The sequence below is a fragment of the Uloborus diversus genome, chromosome 8, assembly GCF_026930045.1.
Source record: "Uloborus diversus isolate 005 chromosome 8, Udiv.v.3.1, whole genome shotgun sequence".
NCBI lineage: Eukaryota > Metazoa > Arthropoda > Arachnida > Araneae > Uloboridae > Uloborus > Uloborus diversus.
Window position 1 is genome coordinate 157,607,192 of NC_072738.1, and position 20,187 is coordinate 157,627,378.

Consider the following 20,187-nt stretch of genomic DNA (forward strand, 5'->3'; position numbering starts at 1 on the left):
CCAACAGGTGGCGCTGCACGCAGTAATTGCAATAGAAGTCTCCATAAATTGTGCTGCGAGGAGGTTCGTTGTTTCAGCAGTAGTATAGTCTCTCAGATATGCTTACAAATACACGACAAATTATCATCCAACCTCTTCGTAGCACTATTTATGGAGACTTTTATTGCAAGTACAGCGTGCAGCGCCACCTGTTGGAACTTTTTAAAACTAATTTACTTGTTCCTGTTTATGATTTTTATGGGTTTCGCAATAAACGTACCGTTTATTTATTCCAATATCGGCCTTTGTTTTCGAGATATTAATTTTTGAAACTGGGGAGTCCTTTGCTGGACACCCTGTACTTGAAGTGCAATCTTTGAGCTGGATTTGAAAAGTTCTTTTGTGAAGGAAGTGGTGAATAATTCTAATAATTTAATTTAGAAATTTAAGTTGGATAAGTTTGAACAGGAGACCCTCTTACCATACTCAATCGAAAGCTTCGCTTATATCGAAAATGATACCAAAGGGCTTTTTTTTTTTGGGGGGGGGGGAGTTTTTTGGTATTTAGATTGTTTGTGATGTAGTTTATCATTCTTAGAAGTTGGTGGGTGATTGAGTGTTTTTCTTTGAAGCCGAACTGAATGTTTGGAACAATTTGTAGTAAGTTGGTATAATTTTTGATGAGTTGTAAGAGGATTTTTACTTCCTTTCACAATAAAAGGAAGTATTGTATTCGCCAAAAAATTTTCACTCAAAAAAATCGGCCTCAATTTCCATTTTTCTCATCCCCAAATGAATGTTGAGTTTTTTTTTTTCGACCCGATCACACGTGGATATATGCCTAGGAACGTACAGACACCCGAAATATCCATTTGACGACCCCCGAGTTAATAACAACGAATTTTCTCGTGACGTCCGTATGTACGTATGTGTGTATGTATGTATCTCGCATAACTCAAAAACGGTATGTCCTAGAAAGTTGAAATTTGGTACGTAGACCCCTAATGGGGTCTAGTTGTGCACCTTCCGTTTTGGTTGCATTTGGATGTTCCTAAGCGGGTTTTTTGCCCTTTTTGGGGGGAAATCATTGCTAATTTCGATGTAAACTCAACTTGTGTCACAATTTGTCGGACACTTGGCGATATATCGCCAGTCTTTTGGTCGCCAAGCTATTTCGCCAACTTGGCGTGTGTGTGTGTTTGTGTAGGCGCATGTGTGTGGGTGCGCGTGTGTGTGATTGAGTGTTGTGTGCGTGTAGGCGTTCATGTGTGTGTGTATGTAGTCATGTGTGTTTGTGTCTGCGTGCAGGCATGAGTGTGTGTGTATGTGTGTGCGTAGGAGTGTGTGCATCTGTAGGTGTAGGTGTGTGTATGTGCGTGGATAGGTGTGTGTATGTAATGCGTGTGTGTATAGGATATGGACGCAGCCTGGAGCTTTTCGCAAGAGGAGCAGCAATCGTGAGGCGGCCGGTCGACGGTGAGGCTGCAGAGGGTGCTGGATGGAAAACAAAATCAGCGTAACATCAAAAACAGTCAAATAAGAACAATAAGCAATCGTGATTGCTCAATATTATTTTTCCGAATTTGGCGAAATCCAAAACTTTGCTGCGGTAACCCAATCAGTGCAACAATGAAATATCCGATCCAAAAAGGCTATACTTAAGCTGATGCATCGGCCTATCTATATAGCGGCTCCAGACGGGGTTAAAGCAATAGACGGATGGGGAAGCAGTTGAGCTACCGGCACAGGTTTGGCTGATGCTGGCTTGAGAAGAGACGTTTGGCCAGCTACCGTAACAAGATATTCCGCTCGGCAGTAGTAGTTTCCTTTCCGGGGCACGGCGGAACAGCGTCAGTGAGAGAAAGGGCTGAAAGTAAGGGCTAAAGAAATCGTGAGTAGGATGCGGTAATGAAGGTAAAGATTTTATGGCCGATATTCACCAGTACACTTATCATAAAGATTATTTGCAACGTATAACGTTATGCAGTTTTATTTCGTATCAATTTTAAATGATGAGAACCCGTAATCTGGAAATTTTGTGTTTAGTCGAAGTTTTGCTGTTTAAGCTCAATAGATATAGGTGTTTTTTTCCTGAAAGAAACTTTATTTTACACACAAAAAACATCTTTTTTTTTGTTTTTTTATCTAAAGACTGCTTGAGCTCTGAAACAAATACTATGAATAAAATTAAACCACAGACGATTTGTAACTATGACGACGAAAATTTCACTGCCTAGATAAATATTAAAACCAACCGTCGTCATAGTAATCTGAAAAATCAGAACAACATCAGCTTAGATCAAGTGAAGATAATAAGCAATTCGTAAATGCTCAAAAAAGAAGAAAAAAAAACATGGCTCATTTCTCTTGTTTTTTTATATCACTTATTAGAAAAACCGCAATAGTTTCGAAAGTAAGATTTTTTTTTAAACTGGTTTTTCATTGGCGCTCACCCTCTAGTGTATGGAGCAGCATTTTGATACTCTTCAGGGGTGCCCACCTAGGGAGGGTCATGGCGCACACTGTGCTATGGAATTATTTGGTTGCGGGGTGTTTCGAGAAGTATTTTTCACATTTTGGGGTGGGGCTCTTGCTTTTGGGGGCTCCGTGATATTTGGGGGGGGGATTGCGCGCTCGCTCTTTTAGGGGGGGGGGCAAACCTGTAATCTTGAAACAAAACTCTGCAGTACCGTTTGTGTTTTGATGTTTTCTTCATTAGTTTTGCACAAAGTAACTTTCTGTTCTGCCCTAAAGTGCAATTGCATGAAAAAACGAAAACTTCCGGCGCCAACTTTGTATTTTCCTACATTCAAAACGAAAAAGGTATTTTATAGAAAAAAAACAAAACATCTAACTAGTAGTTCCCTTTTTTTTTCCCCACTACCAGTTTTTAAATTCTTGGGTACACAACAGATTGAAATCCCTCTCTTCTCCGAATGAGTGCGTTGATGTCTTCTTTTCTTGTCTTTTGTTAAGAGCCGGCATTCGTCGAACGATGCCGGTAAATGTAACGTTATACTGTGATCCCACATTTTTCGTAAATGTCTAACTACTGTTAAAAACATTTTCATTTTTTGGAATTCTCCGTTTTTAATTGCAAGATTACGCGATTGGGTGCAAATGTGAATAGGTTTTCCGTTTGCTGCACTCTTTGGCTAGTCGCTATACATCAAGGAGGGTAGAATATTCTCCTTGCTGTACATAGCAAAAAATGTTATCTGGGCAATCGGGCCGCCGGGAGATCGCCCGAAGGGCTGGTGGGTTACGGGGCCTCTGCGATTAGTGGTTAAACTCCGTTTTTTACTCGCATGAGTAATCATGGTTCTATTTAACCAAAAATAATACTTCCTAGAATAACTCAATGATGTATGTGTGATTGAAGATTTAAGCAACCACAAGCAGTCCAAGATTTATCCGAATAATAAATTGAACTTGAGTGAGAAAATGACAAAAAAACAAAAAAGAATTTTTATATTTTTAATTGAAATAATGTTTTTTGCGATTACGTGTGCACGAAGTTTATGTGTGTGTAGGCATGTGTGCGTGCATGCAGACGCAACCGCCCACGGTGGAGCTGCAGAGGGAGGCGGTCACATGACTCAACGGTAATGAAAAATATAGATGTGGGAAAGTAAATTAATGATCTGTGAAAATCAAGGGTGCCCATATGCAAAATTTTAAGGGGGGGGGCTTAGATATATTCCCCATGGTTTAGCTGGATATTTTCCCCATAGAAACCGATTTTAGTACAGATTAGAGTTATTAAAATTTAATATTTTTAATAACTTATTCACGATAGGCTGGAGAAGAAATGATCTTTAATTTTTGAAAAAAAAAAGTACGAAAAGCAAGGAAGTCCTAATTTTAAAGGGGGGCGCTTGAGCCCCCCTTTACCCTTATATGGGCGCTCTTGGTGAAAATGTGTGGGAAACAGCAGAAAATCTAAAACAATGACATTAAGCAGTTTAATGAATATTTTAAAAGAAATATTTTGGAGAAAGCTTAGGGTAATTGTGCGTCTGTCGGATAATCGATCGCCATCTCCCCTCATTTGGAACGGAAAGTAACTATAGGTGGTGCTGTAAATAAGACAAAAACGAAACCTACTTGTGTGCTACTATATTCTGCTACGCTATTCTTAAAGCATTAATAATTCATAGACTGCAAATTTATCTATTTTCCTTTCATATTTTGGTTTCTTGTATTGGTGCGTGCTTGCCCTTTCATTCTTCTGCTCTTTTACTCTTTATAATCATTTGATATCACTTTGCCATTTCTAATGTCTACTTTCCTTTTTCACTGTTGTTGCTTATTTCTACACAGGAAGATTGCATATTATTAGCTATTTTTGAGAATATTCATCAAGTACTAGAAAGTAGTATGGGTATACGGGAAAGTAGGCTCGTATAGTTCTAGACGGAACTTCTTGTTATTATTTTATTAATATGTATTTAACTTATGGAGTTTGCTTACAGATATTCAAAACTGGGAAGAAAACTTTGAAAAGAATTTGTGGAATTCCGTCGCCCGTTATTTTTTTACCAGTTTTTTAAACTCTATTGTACAGTATAATAAAAAAACCCGATCTCCTCCGGTCACTCCGTGTAGTCCTAACATCAATTTCTAAATCATTTCCCGTTCTGGTTTCCGTCAGAGACGGACGTCTCCTCATGACTGGGAAAAAGGGGGAAACCCGCCGCAGGAGTGGCGAAGAGGAATGCGGTGTCGGTCAGCGGTGAGGCGGTCGGGAGTAATCCCTTCTGTGCGAACCCAGCGCCGGCACTTATCCCCTCGATCGACTTTTCCAACGCGCTTCAAATGAATTTCGTTAAATCCTGGGCAGACTCTGTCCCAGAAGATGACTCATCCATGGATGAAGGGGGAGATTACGACTCGCCCTTATCCTATTCCGATGTAACTCAGATCCTTAACTGGGGCCAAGAAATCCTCACTCACCTCCGAGATGAGACCTACATCACCAAACTCATTGGAACCAACATTGCGAGCGCAGTGAACGACCTATACCAGACCCGAGACGTTGGCACCCAAGATGCAGCCTTCGCCGAGTCCTTGGTAAGACTCCTTCATTGTGCTCCCAAATTCTCTGAACCCTGTAAAGCTCTCGTAGCTAAACTCGAAACCTCCCCATTCAGCTCCCCTAAGAAAACTTTTAAACCATCCCCCCCTAGTACTGTGACTCCAGTAAAAATCTCAAACAATTTCTCCCCCCTAGATAAGAGCACTACTGCTCCAATTACAGAGGAAACTCCTCCTCCCCCCTCTACAGTGGGATTACCCCCTCTAGTTATATCAACCCCCCAAGATTACTTTCATTTTGTCAGGGATCTCAGCATCCACTGCAAATTATTTAAAATCAGAAGCCTAACCCGCACCAATGAGTGCTTAATTATTTGTGATGATCCCACTGAACGAAATAAATTAATTCAGTATCTCAAAAATAATCAGGTGGAGTTCTACTCCAGGCGGGCCAGAGGCCCTAAGTTATTGAAATTTGTGATCCGAGGACTTCCCACTCGCACCAGCACCGAGGACCTTGCGTCTCACATTAAAGAATTAAATTTCTCTCCAATTAAAGTCGCCCAACTAAAACGGGGAAATAATACTCCCCTCCCCCTATTTCAAATTACCCTACCTGACAGTGAACATTCCACTAAATTTATGGAAATCAAAAACATTATGTTCACTGTGGTTACGGTTGAAAAATACCGTAACCGCAAAGTCGTAAGACAATGTTACGCCTGCCAGGGGTTCAACCACCTGGCAGTTAATTGCAACCGCAAGGTCCGATGTGTTGTGTGCGGTGGGGAACACACAAAATCTAATTGCCCCAACTTGGGGAACCAGGAAAAAGTGTGCTGCAGTAACTGCGGGGAAAATCATGCGGCCTCTTATAGAGGCTGCAAGGCTTTCCCCAAACTCAAAATTCAGATCGACAAGCCCCTATTCAAGAGTAACTTTAGGCGTGAAGCCTCTTATGCTGCAGTGTCCTCGGGCACCAAAACTTCACCTGAGTCCCCCCCCAGGAGGAGTTTAATATCCTTGAAATAGTGTCATTACTTAAAGAACTTAACCAATTTTTTAACTTAAAGAAAATAATTTCTAACCTCAAGAACGCCCTCCCTAAACTCAAATCGAGTCACAGCACCCTTGACAAAATCTCCACTCTAGCCCAGATCTTTTTTGATCTTGACTAGTTCTTTTCTCTTTTTCTCTCTTTTTCTTTTCCCAGCTAACTTAGCTTAAACGCAGCCCCGTAAACTTTCTTAAGACTTTTTTCTCAATTTCATTTTCCCATTGAGGGATCTTGCCAAGGATTTACTCGATGGTCGAAACCGACCAATGACAAGCCAGCGCTCCCTTCGGGAGCTCCTCCCATCATTCATTACACCTGAGGATATGGGGCTTCGCCCCGGGTGCCTGCAAGACATCGTTACTCTCCGTGTCAATTTCTAAATAAGAAATATAGGGGATGTGCTAAAGAAAAGGACGTTGTCATGAATGTAGCGAGGTATTGTTCATATGATGTGATGCTCTTGACCCCTCCTCACAAAGTTCCACTTGTCACGCTACTTCTCACACATCTCAACATAGTATAAAATAAAGTCCCCAAAAGCGTCTGTGTGTTTGAACTCGGGAACTACCCGGACGATTTCGTTGAATTTTTCACAGTTTCTTCCTTTAAGTTCTGAAAAGGTTTGCAGACCATTTCAAAAAAAATTCGATGAATAGTTCTTTTTTTATTCCAATTTAGGCTTAATTTTCTAATAAACTCCCGATGATGGGCGTTAAAAATTACTTGCATATATTAATATTATATATCGTTGGAAAGAGTAGAATTTTTCGCGTTCTACGCAATTTGTTTCAATGATCTGACTTAATTACGACGGGAGTTGTGTTTTCAGCTCGAATTTGTTTAGGCTTGGCTGAAATTTAGGTACTACTTTCTTCATTAAATCTATCAATAAAAAGTGAAGGGATAATCCCACAGTTTTCTTTTTACACCGCTGGAAAGATCTGCTTTTTTTACTCCAGATCTAACTCGACTTATAGTCGAAAAGTTTCCTCTATCTCCATTAGCAAAAAAGTTACAAGCGAATTAAATGTAGTTCAAAAATCTGTTCTCTATACAAGTTTTTAACCATTTTGTTTTCCGTTTCTACGGTAACGCTTTTTGAATCCATTGTTTATTTCCATCTTTCATATTTTCAATTCTTAAACTTATTTTACTTTGTGTTTCCATGGTTACGCTTTTTAAATTCATCTTTCTCATTTGAATTTCTCAAAAGTATTTTAATATCTGTCATCATTGTTTGGAGCAGAAATTTTGCATGATGGTTTTTTGTCTTTTATTTAAGACTGATTGTTGAATATACGTCACTTGACACAATTTCTATTTTCAAAGTAGACCGGGCAAAGCCGGGCAACGCAGCTAGTATATTCTAAAAACATATTGCGTAATGTGAAACGTTTTGTTACCCCCCGCCCCGGGGCACAATTTCACTCCCTCACCCCAAAGTGTGACGTCATGTTGAATATAGGTTATTTAACTTGCTCATTTAGTATGCAATGAAGAGGGACTCGGTCATTTTTAATGCCGGCTAAAGTTGATTAATTGTTAATTTACCATGAGTTTGACATATATATATATATATATATAAAGTTTTGTCGTCCTTTTCATCCAATATATTTATACTTTCATTCAGGGCTGCGGAGTCGGAGTCGGTTGATTTTGGAGCGGGGATTCGGAGTCGTAAGTTTTAAGTTTGAGAATCGGAGTCGATAATTTTCCCTCGAAGTCCGCAGCTCTGCCAGTGCTTGAGGAATCCGAGTTGGAGTCGGACTGATTTTTTGGTGAAGGAGTCGGAGTCGGAGTAGAAGGCTCTAAAATGTCCGAGTCGGCGACGATCATTATCCCTCCGACCTGGCCCGGATCTGTAAATTTTGGGCTGTGTAAAATTGCAACGTTTGTAAATCTTAGTGCTAAGGGGCCCAAGAAATAGTCAGTCTGGTCCCCCCCCCCCTTATCTTCTTACTGCGGGGTCTGCGGGCAAGCAAGCCAGATCCGGGCCTTCCGACTTTATTGCATTTCCTGTGCTTCATTGACAGTGACACAGAAGGAAGACAGCAGTGCCATCTGGTGGTGAATATATGCGTAATCATTACAATCGTATCTGAGCTCGAATTTCCCTTTTGCTTTCAGACAGTAAAAAGATTTTCAAACACCCTGGTTTCTTTCTTTCGTTTGCGGACTCATAATAAAAAATGAAGGGCTTTCCAAATAAAATTAGCAGCAGGTTCATTCACCCTGCGAATAGCAGACACTCAATGAATTCGCGACAAAAAAAAAAATACCTTTGCTAAAACATCTGAAAATTCTTCCTGAAAAAATAGTGACTCAATAATCTGCATGCGAGTATTTAAGCAGCTCAATAATCTACATGCGAATATTTAAGCAGCTCAAGATTTCACCATAATTATATAGTTTTCAATTTATTATTTTTTTTCCATTTTAACGAAGATTTTCATTTTTGCGACAATATTTTCCTTGCTTCGCTGGAAAAAGCATTTGTATTTTCATGAGAAAAATAAGAACTCTAAACGAATTTATAAACGTGAAAAATCTGTTTTCTTTAAAAAAAAATAAAAAAAATCCAGCATCCAGCACACAGACGTCTAGCAGCGAGTCCCTGCCATTGATTTGAATTTTGACATCTTGTGAATTCAAATTATGCTTTTCGCAATAACGAACTTCGATAGTTCCTTACTCGTTGGGTTTCTTGCTTCCACAATTGCTCACATCGCAATCATATATTTGTGAAAAACAGAATTTGAATTCAAGATGTCAAAATCCAGCCAGGAGCTGGATGCTTAGGGCTGTGTGTTATATTTTGTGTGCTGGAGACGGATATTTTGTGCAGGCTACTGTTTTTGTCAAAAGAGAATTATGCTACGTCGAGAGGGTAAGGTAAAATCCCGAGAGTACCTATTCAATACAATCCAACGAGCATGGGGTAAAATATTTACAGTGTTGGATATAGTTGGGAGGCAGTGGCGCACACAGGAATTTTACAAGGGGTGGGTCCAAGCCAAGAGCCTCATTCTCATATCATACCCCAATATGCCGTCAAACATATTGGCTTGATTTTATCGATTATCGGGAACGAAAAACAGTAAAAGTAAATTATTGAAATTGAATTAGCATTTTTAAATGAAAATACTTAAATAAATAACCAGAGGGCAAACTAATGTATGCTTTTATTTTTCTCATATTTGAAAAATGGATTCAAGTTCATAGAATCTCTTTTTAATCTGTAATTACAAAACTGAAAACATGGTTAATTCAGCGTATTCATTTATAATCACCGTTCTGCTTCTTACAAGCAATTCGTTATACGAAAAGTGCACAACATTAAAAAAAAACATTTTAACATGAGGATTTTATTTTTTCACATATTACAACTGAAAGTATTGTTACCTTTGTTTGAAATTATTTTATGTACAAAATAAATAGAATCATAATCAATCGGGGGGAAAAGCAAGACCTACGGGAGGGGTCCGGACCCCCTAGACCCCTCCCTTGTGTGCGCCACTGTTGGGAGGGCATTAGATAAAGTGAGTGACGATTAGCTTCTGTTTTCAAAAACCATGGGAAAAAGTTCAGATACGACTGTATATAGTGTGGAGAACATGGGATGTAGTTTTGAGACTATAGGATATAGCGCAAGGACCATTGCATAAAGTTCAAAGATTATTGTATATAGTCAAAAAAAAAAAAAAACATTATAACGTTCTTTTTCGAAATAAAATACAATTTATCATTCCCAAAACACAATGTGGACTGTGTCAAAGTTAATAAAATCAATTTATTAATGTTGGGGAGCCACTGCTCTTTATTATTCATACATGTGAAGCCATTACTTCGAATAAAAACACAACTCATTAAGCCACTACTTCATTACATGCAAACACAACAATTTTCGCAAGAAGAAAAATACACAACTTAAGTTTTCTACTGTTGCCAGTTGGAAACAACAATTAATAATTTAATTTTTCACGGAGGTAACACTTCTCGGAGGAAGTACCAAACACTCATCCCAAAACCATTGAATATATTCCAGAGATCATTGGATGCATTTTAATAGTTCAGAGATCACTGATGGATATAGTCCAGATTCTGTATTTCGATACGGTCCAGAGGTCATAAAATATATTCCAAAGACCATTGAATGTATAGTCCGAAGAACATTAGATGTAGTTTTGAGACTATAGGATAAAGTGCAAGGACCATTGCATTAAAGTTCAGAGTTGATTTTATATGATCTAAAAAACATTGTAAATCATCCCAAGACCATTGAATATATTCCCATAGTGCAGAGGCGCAACTGGATATATTCCAGAGTCTTATTATTGGATATGTTCAGAGGTCATGGAATATATTCCAACGACCATTAAATGTCTAGTCTGAAGAACATCGGATGTAGTTTCGAGACTATAGGATATGGATATAGTACAAGGAGCATTGCATAAAGTTCAAAAATGATTGCATATAGTCTAAAAAACATTGAAATTCATCCCTAAACCATTGAATATATTCCACAGATCATTAGATATATTCCCATAGTGCAGAGGCCACTAGATATATTCCAGAATCTATTATTGGATATGGTCCAGAGGTCAGTAAATATATTTCATCGACCAATTGAATGTCTGGTCTGAAGAACATTGGATGTAGTTTCAAGACTATAGGATATAGTGCAAGGAGCATTGCATAAAGTTCAGAAATGATTGCATATAATCTAAAAAACATTGGAACTCATCCCAAGACAATTGAATATATTACAGCGATCATTGGAAATACTCCAATAGTTCAGAGGCCCTGAATATATTCCAGAAATCATTGGATATATTCCCATTATCTAGAGGCCGCTGGATATATTCCGAGTCTATTATTGGACATGGTCCAGAGGTCACTAAATATATTCCAAGGACAATTGAGTATACATGCCAGAGGCCATTAGATATAGTTCAGAGTCCATTGGATATAGCTCAGAAGTCATTGGATGTAGTCCAGAGGAGTTTGTGTTATAAGCATAGAAAAATAAAAAAAATAGTACATAAACTGCGCAATTGTTCAAAAAAAAAAAAAAAATAAATAAAGAAAGGAAGAAAGAAAAAGAAAGGACTCTCATGCAAGAAAAAAAAGTAATCTTTACTTATAAAAAATTCCTTTGAATAAATTGTTTAGGGTTTTGAACTTGACACCAGAATGTTATTTTTACCAGGGGTGCCACCTAGGGAGGGAGGGAGGGAGGGTCATGGCGCAGGCTGCGCCATTGAAACGTTTAAGGGAGGGAGTGTTTTTAGGGGTATTTTTCACTGGGGGGGGAGGGCTTTTGCTTTTTTTCGGGGAGGTCATCCCTGGTTTTACCTCCGTTGTTTGTAAATTATTTATTTATTAATTTTCTTTAATCCATTTGGGTTAAATGCTGCTAGTTATTTCTTATTTTTTTTAAATAATTTTTATTGTAACGGCTGCAATTATTATGTCCTTGTAAGTCGCATCTAAGCAACTGAGTAACTGACAAGAACTAATATTTAAAAAATTTATAAAGAAAAAACTAAACCCGAGGGTCACATTTTATACCAACATGAAGCTCGCAGAAAGAACAATTATATAATGGAAGTTATATTCAAACTTCATCTAGATAATACGAAAAAACATGAAAAAGTAAAGATAATCACAACTACTAAGTTTTGCTAGTCTCAAAAGTAGAACCAAGTGGGTAAATTGAAAACAATTTAAAGGCCTTTACGACAACAAATAAAAGTATGATATTTGTTTGTAAATTAAAAATAGCAACAGAAAAAAAAATTGAATTCATATTGAGCTTTCTTCAGAAAGTAAAAAATTTAAAAAAGATGACACGTTTGTGGTGAGGAAATTGAAGCCGCGGTTACGGAATATTTCACCAAGAAAATGGGCGGGTTATGCTAACGTGGTCGCTTTGCGAGACGGTGAAAAATAATGGAGCTGGCGGATTTATTTGCATTTTAGTTCAAGTTTTAATGTAATTTCACAAACGAGTTAAACTTGCACCAATGCATAAAGTTTTGTACCAATTATAGAGTTATGACATCTGAATAGAGGTGACACGCTATACTAAGAAATTGAAGCCGGAACTTGCACCGATGTATCGAAAGAACCTTAGCTTTGCGCTGAGGGTCTTTGTATGCATTGATACTAAACATTGCTATATAGAATCTCATTTGGTCGTAAATTTAAAGTTACGTATTTGTTGCAAGATTATGAAGTTCGTTTATGAAATTAAAACGTGCATGAAAAAGGAAACCAAACCGCCAGCTTCTTCATTCGATCCATATGATTGGTGAGAACCAATCTCGCTAAGCGACCACGTCTTCATAACAACACATCTAAGAAATTATATGCTTCACGAGATTGCCTAACTTTCGCAGGGGATTCCATAGACGACTGCCTCTCGTTTTATGGCCTCAGGCGCTCTCTAGCATCTGCGCAGTAGGCAGTTGCGCAAGTCCCATGCCGCAGTTATAGAAATCAAAATTACGAATCATGGAATCCCCATTATGAGTCATATGACTCATAATGGGGATTCCATGATCCGTAATTTCCATTAATCCCCATTATGAGTCATATGACTCATAATGGGGATTCCATGATTCGTAATTTTGATTTCTATAACTGCGGCATGGGACTTGCGCAATTGCCTACTGCACAGATGCTAGAGAGCGCCTGAGGCCATAAGACGAGAGGCAGTCGTCTACTTTTGACGAGAAAATCCTGACCAAATAACGGGATAACAATTTTATGAAACTATTCCGGAAAAAGGGCAAATTGGCTGCCCATCTTGCAAAAGTATTTCATTGTGCAGAACAGTAAAATGTTGCGAATTCCGGTAAATTCATTGCTCTCTAAGTTTTACTGATTGTTGACTACTTTAGAAAAAAGAAGTGGTCATTCCATTTCAATGCCTATTTTCTGGCCAGTGTATCCCATAACTGCGACTTCAGTTTCATCTCCTTGGTACTTAGACATGCCATTTTCTTTTAAATGTTCTTACTCTATGAGATCAATATATCCCAATATCTTCAGTGCGAAGCTAAGGATCTTGGGATACATAGGTCCAATATCCGGCTTCAATTTTTTAAGCGCCTCATCATGTTAATTTCCTTACCCTATGTGAGGCCAATCGAGTGAAAAACCTAGAATTTTATTCAAAAATTGGTCGAAATTTGAATTTTTGAGACATTACCATTCGTAAGACAACCGACAAAATGTTGTTTCTTTTTCCTGAAAATTAGAGCTCCAAGTACAATTTACTGATTCTGTTCCTCTGTTTTCTTTCATTTCACAAAAATAGTACTTTTTTTTTTTGTACCTACTGAAATTATTGCATTTTTAAATCTTTGTACTGTTCTTCAGATATTCGATTTCTCTCTATCTGACGAAGATATGAACGATTTGAAATCCCTAGCAAGAGGAAGACGATACTTCACAATGGACAGCTACAAAGGGTAAGTAAATTATGATAATTCCCTCCGAAATAAAGTTTGCATGATTACGTACGGAAACTTGACATAGCACAAGGCAGTGAGAACGAAACCAAAATGAAAAGAAAGCACTTAGGTTTTTTTCTTTTTTCTGATTGAACGGAGAGATAAAATTCTGTGTATTGTGTCTAAGCTTAAAACCAAATCTATGTGTAACGGTTAGAACACTGGAAATAATTGTTTTTTAAAATTAGAAACGAAATCAATTAAAGGCTGTAATTCATCCAATCGCCAACAATGAATATGTAACAAAATAAGCGTCACCTATCTAAAGTAATTAAAATTGTTTTGTCTTCATTTCATTTGGTGCTAAATCTCCCTTGGCGAGCTTGGCACGGTTAGGGGCCATTCAATAATTACGAAAATGTCCTTAAGGGGGAGAGGATTGGAAAAATCTCTACATACCCTTACTTTAGATTGAGGAGGGTTAAACCCTTTCTTACGCAATATTTTCTATGTCGGTCAAATAGTTTGGCAGGGATTACATTTCATTCGAGTGTGAAAGATAAAAAACGTATTAGGATGAACTGTTTTTTTCTTCCTTCACGAGGAATGAATAGTGCAAAATATAATAACAGAATTGCACTATGTATAACATGTTTTATTTTAGTTAGTATCGCATCATATACAGAAAAAAAAAAAAATCGAAAAAAACATACAGTCTACACTGTAAAAAAATTCAGAAACATTACTGACTATTTCCGTGTTACCTTTCGGGATTTCAATGGTTTTTATCCCCTTCCTGGAAATATCAAGTATCATTCACAAAAAGTTTCCAGAATTGCTACAAGTTGCACAAATGCAGACTTCTCTCAGTTCTAAAAAATATTTTCGCTCCCAGTTTAAAGATTAATTGAGAGTATTTATAAGGGGTATCGGCTTCAGTTCGTTTACGGCTCGTCCATGCTGTTTAAACTCCCAAAGGGAGCGAATAAGTATGGATTTCGCAGCTTTGCCAGACTTTCAAGCAAGTGAGATGTTTGATACTTACTTGCAATTCTAGCTTAGCTTAGCTTTAGCCATGCGTGCAGTACTGCTTTTGGCACTATCTTGATAAATCAGGAAGGTGCCAAGCTGTAATATTATCCCTACCAGAGATGACTTTTAACTTCCAGTGACACGAAGGCTTTAAACGGAAAGATTTCTGGATTTTTTAGGAAGGTTACTGAGTTTTAGCGGAAAACGTTCCTGGATTTTTCAAGATATGTTACTGGTAGAAATTGGGCACATCAGCTGCCTATTATTTTCCAGGAACGTTTCTGAATCGTTTTTACAGTGTAGATTCCAACTTTTTAGCAAATATTTCTTTGCACACAAAGGTTTTTAAAAATAAATTGAACAATAGTGAATTTAGTAACGATTCTAGTGATGTAAGATTCGTTAGTTTATCATTTTGAAAAACATGATGGAATTTTACGTAAGAATGGGGGGGGGGGGGGTTGAAAAATCTTCTACACGAGGGTAGGGAAGGAGGAGGGCAAAGATTGCCAAAATCATCCGAATTTAATAAATGAATGGCTCCTTAGTTCTAATACCCGATACGTACCAAATCATGCTATGCTCATAAACATTTTCAGAAAATTAGAATTATAATTCAATCAGACAATTGGCAAAAAAAAGACCACAATGCATATACAAGGTGTCCTGAAATAGACTGAATGTTTTCAAAAATTTATAACAGGAAAACGGTTAATGGGAAAAACAAATTCTTGCAGAAAATTAATGAGGTGGGCAGTAAATTTTTCCCCCTCAGCCTTCATATTTTAATTCAAAAATGTTTCAATAGATGGCACTGCATAGAGTAAGTCTAAGTCAAAAAAGGAAGAATTGGAATTCTCCAATTTTTCCTCCGATTGTAATATGTGGTGACAGCAGATGTCATTTTGAAAATATTTAAATGTACTTTTGTTCAGCAAAAACATTTTTCGAAAAATTGTGACGTAATTTTCTATTATTATTATTTTTTTTAATGTTCGGGCTTACTATTTATAGCGCCATCTGCTGGAAAAATTTTCAACTAAAATTTGAAACTCGGCGAGGGGAAAAGTCTCGCTACCACATGAATTTTCTGCGGGAATTATTATTATTTTTTATCATTTATCGTTTTCCTGTTATAAATTTTCGAAAACAGTCAGTCTATTTCAGGAAACCCTGTACTAACTTTGCTGCAATGCAGATTACAAATTAGCGAAGTTTCAACATAATTGTTCGTAGAATTTCAAAAACTAAGAGTCTTGGAAACGGACGCTAATGTTTTGATACCAAAAACAAAGAGCAAACATATCTTAGCTATGTTGATATAGTCAGACATAATATCCCATTGAAGCGATTAGAGCATCGACAAGTTTCGTATGCAAAATAAAAGGAATAGGGAAGTTGCAATCTATTAAATGTTCATATTTTGGCTATTGGATATTGTTAATTGACCTTCAAAACTAAAAAATTCACCATCGCCGAATTTTAAAACACCGTGGTTGATTTTTAATGAATTTTTAAAAATCCACGCGCAAAAGTGCGCGCTTCTGAAACGTCACGAGCCTACGTCACAGGGCGCGAATGGGCAGCCTTCCGCCGAAGATCCCTTGTTTTCGCTAGGAACATTTTGAGCGCGCTGATATTTTTATTTTTTAGAAATTCAATAATCCTTTTGAACACACTATGGAGGCCGGATTCGTTAAAGCACAATCTAAATAATCTTCCTCAAGTAACACCAATGAGATATTCGAATATTTTCGAGAGGATGAGAGGTTTAATGTTCCAGAAACGCGAGGAGTTAAATGCGAGGAGAAAGCCTTTTACGTTTCGTCTTCGAAGCCGAATGCGTGACCTTCGCTTCTCCCCTATCGGAAGAGGGGATGACGTCACTTCCTATGCCATTTGACGTCACAAGAGCTTGAACATTAAAAATTAATTTAAAAAAAACTACTTATCGTATCGCAAAATTTTTTTCACCTATGATGTTCATACATGTTACTCTATCATATAAAAATAAAATTGAAAAATCGAAAGCTTCCCTATTGTAGATGAAGCGAAAACTGTCCATCATCAAACTTTGTTAACAATTTTTTTTGTTTAGGTATGCATTATGGTATTGCATTAAATCATAATAGATTCTTTAATTAATTAATTAAATTTTATATTTTTATTCAGTTCTGTGACAGTCACTTTTGCTTTAATAACTGCCTCTAAAAAAAATGAGAAACTTAGCATCATTTACATTGATCTGCTGCGATTGTCGGAAGCGGTTCGCCGACAGCGCCCTCTAAAAAAAAAGTGATAGTGTACGCATCTCTTGAACAACTCATGGTCGCTAGATTTAAATGCAAAAACCAAAACCTCCATATCTCGAAATCTGTCTTTCCCGAATTTTTTTTCTGAACTCTCGACATTCGAGATAGACAGGTTCAATTGCACTATCTTTCACATGCACTAACATATAGGATAAATAGTTTAATTAATATTTAAAGGAGAAATTTTCTGTTTCAGGCTTTCCGATCATCCTGAATACCCCTTCAAGATTCCTTTCTGAAAGTTGTACGAATGAACATTGGAACGGAAATGGAAGTTGTACAACGGCAAATTCTAATGCAGAAGAAATTATATTTTACTGATTATATTATTTCTTAAAAATTAAAATATTCCAAACTGTTAGGCAATTATTTCTTGTTTATTGTGATTTAGCAGATATGCTCTTTTGAAATTTATGTGCAGAAATTAAAATGCTGTAAAGAAGAAATGAGGTAACTTATATACACTGTAAAAAAGATTCAGAAACGTTCCTGGAAAATAGTAGGCAGCTGATGTGCCCAATTTCTGCCAGTAACATATCTCGCAAAAACCAGGAACGTTTTCTGCTAAAATTCAGTAATCTTCCTGAAAAATTCAGAAAACTTCCCGTTTAAAGTCAGTCGTGTCTCTAGAACTTAAGAGTAATCTCAGATAGTGATAATATAACAGCTTGGCACCTTCCTGATTAATCAAGACAGTTGCAAAAGTGGCCAAAGCTAAGCCAGAATTGCAGGTATTAAGCATCTCACTTGATTGCAATTCTCGCAAAGCTACGTAGTTCATACTTATTTGCTCCCTTTGGGAGTTTAATCGGTATGGACGAGCCGTAATCAAAAGGAAGCCAATACACTTTATAAATACTCTTAATTAATCTTTAAACTCGGAGTTAAAAATATTTTTTACAACAAAGAGAAGTCTGCATTTGGACAACTTGTAGCAATTCAGGAAATTTTTTGACGATGATACTTGATATTTCGAAGTGTGCCATCGAAATCATGAAACGTTACAAGGAAACACTCAGGAACGTTTCGAATTTTTTTTACAGTGTAAGTAAGAACTTGCCAAAGTAAAATGAATTTTGAATAACTTCGAAGAAAACCATTACATGTTTTAAAACCTGAGAAGATGGTCGAATTCGCGGGATGAGTCACAAAACTTACATTTAAAAATATTTAAAGACTGATTCTATTTTTATTCCAATCTTCTATATTTGAATCCGACCATATCTGTCTCTCTCTATCTATCTATGGATGATATTCTTACCCCTCGAGCACGGTAGAGATTTGAACCAGGCATCTAATTCATGAAATACACCGCGAGCTCAGTCATTTCCAGCCGAGGACTGCAGTTTTGTGCTTATTAGCTCTCATCAGCCCGGCATAGGAGAGTGACTGAGCTGAAGATGGAAAACCTCTTAAGGAAGCCAAGAGTGCTAAACAAACTGGTAGCTAATATAGAATTAACGCAGACCTGACAGACAGAGATCCGGACAGAGAGACTTTCAGCTTTATTATTAGTAAAGATAACAATCAACTTGACTTTAACGATATTTTTCTTGGTACCAGCAAAATGTCAGTATAATTAATCAAACTGTTTGTAACGATATCCTGTTATAACAATATTTTTTAGGTCCCAACAGTATCGTTGTAGACAGGTTTTACTGTAGAAAAATTTACTAGCAAATAGTAATAAATAAGTTACTTTGTAGAGATATGTTTCAGATGAAAAATACTTTGTGTACTTGTACTGTAAAGAGATTGATAACAAATATATGCACTACATAACGTAACGAAATATCTCACTTTTTATTCAAATGACATCTATACATAAAATTTATTGAAAAAAGAAACTGAAAATAAGCATTAGTTAACAATTAAACAGAACCAATATGTATAAAAAAAGATGATTTTACAATGCTGCCACATAATTTCTGAGGCAAGTTCTTTAAAAAAAAAGTACATAAAATGCATAAACTATGCAACGTTTCTAGAAGTATAATAAATATTTCTTTTATTTTGAGAACTTTAGTTCACTTTCCTGGATTTTATAAAAATAAACTCCCAACTTGATGCAACTCTCTAATGAGGTCTAATATAGCATATATTCATTCTAAAACTGAGATCGACAATGAACATCACTGAACAGCATTAAATTAATAAAATGTTTCACATTTCATACAAATGGTGTCGATACATAAAATTTTATTTAAAATCAAAGCAAAAGCAAACTATGGTGAACAGCATGAAGATAAGTTCAAAATTCTTTGCAGTAAAATGTTAATAAAATGCATGATCAAAATTAGTGTAGCATAAGTCAAGACAACTTTTTAGTTTGAACTACTTTACAGTAGAAGACCATTATAACGCCGACCTATATAATGCAATTCTCTATAAACTGCACTACTTTTCAGAAGCAAACAATAGGTATTGAAGTTTAAAAACTCCCTCTGCTTTGCTTTGCAAACATAAAAATTGTTAGGCAAATTAAATTTTGAGACAGTTTTTCTTCTTTCCATCTTAATTCCAAGCTTTTAAATTGAAAATTAGTGCTTACAGTAAATAGAAAATACCAGATGATTCTTGAAAATGCAGCTGTTATGCAAACCATGAAGCTAGCAGAAGGGCAGGATAGTTAATTATTTATTTGTGAATAACTAATTGTAATATTGGTGCTTTAATACTCATTGCAGATAAAACTCATTCTGAAGTGCTAATATATAGATATATTCCGAATATTAGTTTCAAAATTTGTGAAATGATTTATATAATGCAAAAGCTCTGGTCCCAAGGTGTGCGTTATAAGTCTTCTGTTGTATCCTCATTATAAATGGTCATTTTCAAAAAATCATTCTGCCACCCCATGAAATAACTTTCTTTTTTAAAAAGATAAAAAAGCACAAAATGTGCTAAGTTTAGGCTACATACAAAAATGATAAAAACAAATTTGAAAATGATTTCACACATGTTTTCGGGTGTAAAATACCAATTTTCAATGCAAAAGAAGTGAGCTAATCTATGTAAGTATGTTGGATGTTCTTTCATTTGTCAACTTTTTTTTTTCATTGAAAATGGACTCTTTTTAACCTCGAAACAATGTCTGCAATAACTAGAAAATTTTCTGCTCAACACTATTGTTCTTATCATTTTTATAGCAAAAGTGCTGTTTAATCCTTAAGCTTATGCCTTTTGTAGTTTTCAAAAGTTTAATTTACCTCAACAACTATCCATAAAAATAATTTTTAAATGGCAAATATATACTTTTATAATAGTCACTTATTAACAATAACTCTATAACACACATTATATTCATTTA

The 20,187-nt window shown here is 36.5% G+C and overlaps 1 protein-coding gene across 1 annotated transcript in view; it reads left to right on the forward strand.

Annotated features, from left to right (window-relative positions):
- The window catches only part of LOC129227998 (aldo-keto reductase family 1 member A1-like), a 150,128-nt gene extending 132,872 nt beyond the window's left edge, over positions 1–17,256 (forward strand). The window contains exons 9-10 of the mRNA XM_054862626.1: positions 13,460–13,551; positions 17,074–17,256. Coding sequence (XP_054718601.1) covers positions 13,460–13,551; positions 17,074–17,116 — 135 coding nt within the window. The 3' untranslated portion in view covers positions 17,117–17,256. The remainder of the gene's footprint in view (positions 1–13,459; positions 13,552–17,073) is intronic.
- The last annotated feature ends 2,931 nt before the right edge of the window (positions 17,257–20,187 follow it).